Source organism: Bos taurus, chromosome 5, assembly GCF_002263795.3.
Source record: "Bos taurus isolate L1 Dominette 01449 registration number 42190680 breed Hereford chromosome 5, ARS-UCD2.0, whole genome shotgun sequence".
Classification (NCBI taxonomy): domain Eukaryota; kingdom Metazoa; phylum Chordata; class Mammalia; order Artiodactyla; family Bovidae; genus Bos; species Bos taurus.
This window is the reverse complement of record NC_037332.1, coordinates 10,284,064-10,288,610: the sequence shown is the minus strand read 5'-3', so window position 1 is coordinate 10,288,610 and position 4,547 is coordinate 10,284,064. Positions and strand designations below refer to the sequence as shown.

Here is a 4,547-nt window from a genome sequence, read left to right as displayed (position 1 = left end):
TTTTTATTCACTTGAATTAAAAATTACATAGCTTTTCTGCTTACTTTTTTAAAATGCAACAATATGGTCATGTGTTTTAAAATTGAACTTAAAAAAAAGTCTTTAGATAGTTCCTTTTTTTCTAGTTCTACTAGGAACAACAAACTTCCAATTTCTTCATAGAAGTAAGAGACACTGTTTAACAGAAGTGAATCACTCAAACTGAAGTTGAAATTATATGTGAATCTTTATAATGCCCTCTTGGATTCTTTCTACTTCAAATCCTCACATTATCAAATCATGGATAAAGAAAGACTTATCTGTGTGCTAAAAGTCAGCATCCCGTATCAGGGCATGCTGCTAACAGAGTGACAGTGGCTACAGTATTTTTTGAACCCATCCTGTCTTCTCTCCTTTTCTTTATGGAATAATGTCTATTCTTTTAACTCTGGTGACTGGACGAGCAGGAGAAAAAGCATATCAAAAATAAGGGCAAACCTCCCTGAGAACAGTACAACTGCCAAACTCCAGCAGAGCTCATATGCTTTGGCTGATGATTACACGTAACTGCAAACCCTTAGAAATTTTGAACCGATTAGAGGAGAAGACAATTATCTTTATCTGCTCATAGAGATGAACAACCAACTCAGATGCTTCAATGATATTTCCTTTTCATCTCTCTCAAAGGTAATAAATCTTGTGAGAATTCTTCCAATGATTGACTACCTAATTTTCCACTTAATTGTTGTATTTTCATCTCAATTTCTAAAGGAGATTTTTAAGTGATAAACAAAAAGGTACATGTCCATCATGCACACACAACACAGAATCATAAAATATAATTAATAAAATAAAAAAGGCTGTGAAAAGGAAGAAAGTAATTTAGAGTCTGCTTCACTTTACTATACATTGTGTAAATTTTCTTATGCCAGCACTTTAGTGATAGGAAAAAACAACTCAATACCTTTAAATATTTTATTGACAATATTAATATACTAATGTATCAAGGTATTTTTGGGAAAATAGATATATATCACCTTAACTCATGATTTCTAATGTACTATAGATATTATAATGATGTAATATTGTACATTCTTTTTGTTTAAAAATCTGTTATTGTCCTGAATACCTTCTACTTTTGCTCCACATACACACAACTTTATGTTATATGGTACAACATTAAGATAAAAGAAAAATTTTAGTTAGCAGACACCTTTGAAATATGCTTGAAGTAGAAATGTGGTATTTTCATCTGTGACACCAACAGGACCTAAACTGAGTCCGCGAGATGCTATTCAGATTTATCTTCAAAACCCACTGTTTCAGTACTTTCAGCCCCACCTTAAAGACACCATATCAGTGACTGCCAATTCCATTAGGGGGTTCTTTTAACAAAATCATAAACCAGAATATTTCCTCACTTAAACAATTTTATTTATGGTGGAGTTTCCAAAAATCTCTTATATCTTGAAATCATCCACAAAGTACTATTTTGTGCTTAGATTAAAAATGTATTTCTTATAAGAAATGTTAAAATATATACCATTAGGCAGTATTGTTATATTTTATTTAACACAATATAAATCAAAAGATTAAAGAGAAAAGCAAGACAGTTAAATATATTTAAAACTCCCTATAACTGATTTACATCTATTCTAATGTTTTAAAGAAAAAAAAGCACTAAACATCAGAGGTAATATTTTGATAAGCAATATTTATAAAAATATATAAGTTAAGCATTGCAACAAACTACCTTTGATGAACGGCCCCTATAAGAAATAATATCATTGGAACTATATATCTAAAGCAAAGATGAAGGAAAAGAAGAAAAAAAGAAAGTATAAATTGCAATAATGACTTTTTAAATACACTTTCTTATAAAGTGGCAAGATAACTATTTACAAATTTACAACAGAAAAGAAATGTTTATTTACAGGTTGTCTTGCTTTGGGGTTTTTGGTACCTCCTTCCTCCTGTGTAATAGGCCTTCTGGCAGAACTGATCTAGATTTTTAGTTCATAGCACATGATAGATGAGCCTGGAACTAGAGGCCCCTGGAGTTGCAGGTTGAGAATCGGTGCTGGCAACTGGGGAGAGAGAGGCTGGATCCTGGAGAGGCAATCCAGGTTGCTCTGAGTTGGTGATCCGATCCACTATGCTGGATAAGCAATCCAAGCTGGATAAGGAGCTTTTATCCGTGGCATATACTAAGGACACAAGGAGAAAACCATTAAAAAAAAAAAAAATCCTTGCTTATGCTGCCGCTTAAACTGCAGGTCACCACCTTTGAAACCCAAAGGTCAGGTGGTCACAGAAAGCCTGGTAGAAATTTGCAACAAATATCTAGCAATTCATGGGGATGAAGTTGGGGAGTGGAGAAGCACCTGGGTAATATTTCAAGCAAAAGCTCACGTCTGTGTGTATATGCATGGATGTATCTGTTAGGAGGATTTTGAGTAGAAGATGTGTGTTTATTTTGCCCTGCCAAAACCCCCATAAATACCATTCTGTTCTCTTCCCAGTACTGCATGGAAGAACAGACTCTACTTTGATAGGCTAAATTCTGAAGTTGAACTGGTCTTTAAACTCCTCTGAAGTCATTGGTTCTTACCATTTGGTACATCAGGACAGTAGACGCTGTCAAAACTGCTGCTCTTTCTGGACCAGATAGGGCTGTTACATTCAGGCTATAATAAAAGACACAGAAGAAGGCGTTTGTTTTCAGGTCTTGGCAAAAGGTGCTCCAATCTCGGGTGAGGCAGTGCTTGCCCACCAGCTCCATAAACTGACCACTCTCAATCACCTTTATTGCCTTGATTTAGGAAGGGCTAGCCTCACCAATTGCAAGGGCACTGAGGTCAATCTCTGTGCTTGGAGAAGAGGAGAGAGGCAGCAGAAAGAAGAGAGTGGAATTCAGCAGCAGTGTACACTGGGTTAACCATGCAAAATGGATTGGAGTAGAAGGAAGCCACACTAATTCAGAGAGAGAACACTTTCCCAAGGCAGAAACACATTAAAACCTGGCAGCGTTGGAGCAAACGCCCTCTGAAAAGAATGCATGAACATCTTTCAGCCAGGCATCAGCAGAGTAGGGGCTGGGGCCATGCAGGCATTTCTTTGTTTCTCCCTTCAGTTACAAACCGTGGGACAGTGGAGGCCTCAGACAGTTGCCTTTAGATGTTAGTGTATGTCAAGGTCCACTGGTAGTATACACTGGAAATAAACTGAGTAATGGAGAAAACATCTGACTGATCATTCACAGCCAGCTATCTCAAGTGACAACCTGCTCCTTCAGTGTGCACCTAGAGTAGGTAGGAAGTCTGGACAAAATCCTGTTCAACAGCTGTCTGTGTGCTGGCATCTGTCTAAATGTGGCATCTCTCTTCTCATCTAGATGTGGTGAGCCCCACCCCGCCCCCCAATAGCCAACTATCCACCAGTAACCACTGAATATCTGGTTGCTACACCTGGTCTAAATGAGATGTAAGGATTTTTGTAAAAGTTGGGAAGGTCCTAGCAGGTACAGAGCCATCTCTTACCATGCCATCAGAGCAACTTGAGGTGGGGCTGGTGGGCTCAGAGCAGCTCTGCCCCGGCAGGCTATAGTAGTTTTCCACCTGTTCCCTAAGCAGCTCCTGCAGACTCTCAATGTAGCGGATGGCATTCCTGAGGATCTCCACCTTGGGCAGCCTCTGGTTAGGGTTGGTCGTGGTGCACCGCTTGAGCGTGTCGAAAGCCTGGTTGACCTTCTTCAGGCGTCTCCGCTCGCGCATGGTGGCCGCCTTCCGCCGATCCATGGTGGTGGACTTCCTTTTGCATGCTTTGCAGGCCCACATGAGGCAGTGGCCGGCCTGGTGGTGGCCCGTGGGTGCTCGCACGTGCTCGTCCTCGTCTGAGCCTTGCAGGTCTGCCTTGTGAGCCCCGAAAGCAGCCACTCGCGGCTCAAACTCGTCCCCGAACTCACCGTCGGGGGATGGGATGCAGGAGCCGTCGTAGAAGTACTCAGAGGGCGAGAACTGGCAGCCGTCCATCATGTCCATCGTCTGCAGAGAGGCAAGGGGTGGGCCTGGACAGCAGAGAGATAGATAGGGGAGAAACCGGAGCCTGGCGCCGCTGAGGGCAGGGAAATCCCGGGCCGAGCTCCCTGGTCGGTGTCTCTGGTAATTAACAAGGGCAGACGCCTGGCGGCCTGGGTCTGCCGCGCTGGGGCTGGGGCTCTTTATATATTCTTGGGGGAGGGAGGCCGGCCCCTGTGGCCCCGCACTATTAGCATATCCCACCGCAACCCCCGCCAGTGCTGTCTGGGCAAACCTCCGCCTTTTCTCTAGAGACAGTTCGCTGTTTACTGCCCCTTTTGACGCTAATGGTTTTACTGCGTTTCTGCTGGGGCGGAGGTGATGGCTCCCCAATCCGCTTACTTGCACTCTTTAGATTACCTAAACCAAGGGACACTTAGAGGGTGTCACAGACAAAAGCAACGAAGGAAATCCAACTTCGTACAATTGCTCTCGCATTTAAAAAGAAAATCGGTAAATACAGCTACCCATTTCAGTTGACACCAAAAGCGG

The 4,547-nt window shown here is 42.0% G+C and overlaps 1 protein-coding gene across 1 annotated transcript; it reads right to left on the bottom strand.

Annotated features, from left to right (window-relative positions):
• Positions 1 to 941: 941 nt before the first annotated feature.
• Positions 942 to 4,177, bottom strand: MYF5 (myogenic factor 5). The gene is given in 3 exon segments (NM_174116.1): positions 942 to 2,186; positions 2,591 to 2,666; positions 3,519 to 4,177. Coding segments are annotated over 3 exon segments (768 nt in total). The 5' UTR covers positions 4,020 to 4,177; the 3' UTR covers positions 942 to 1,995.
• Positions 4,178 to 4,547: the final 370 nt, after the last annotated feature.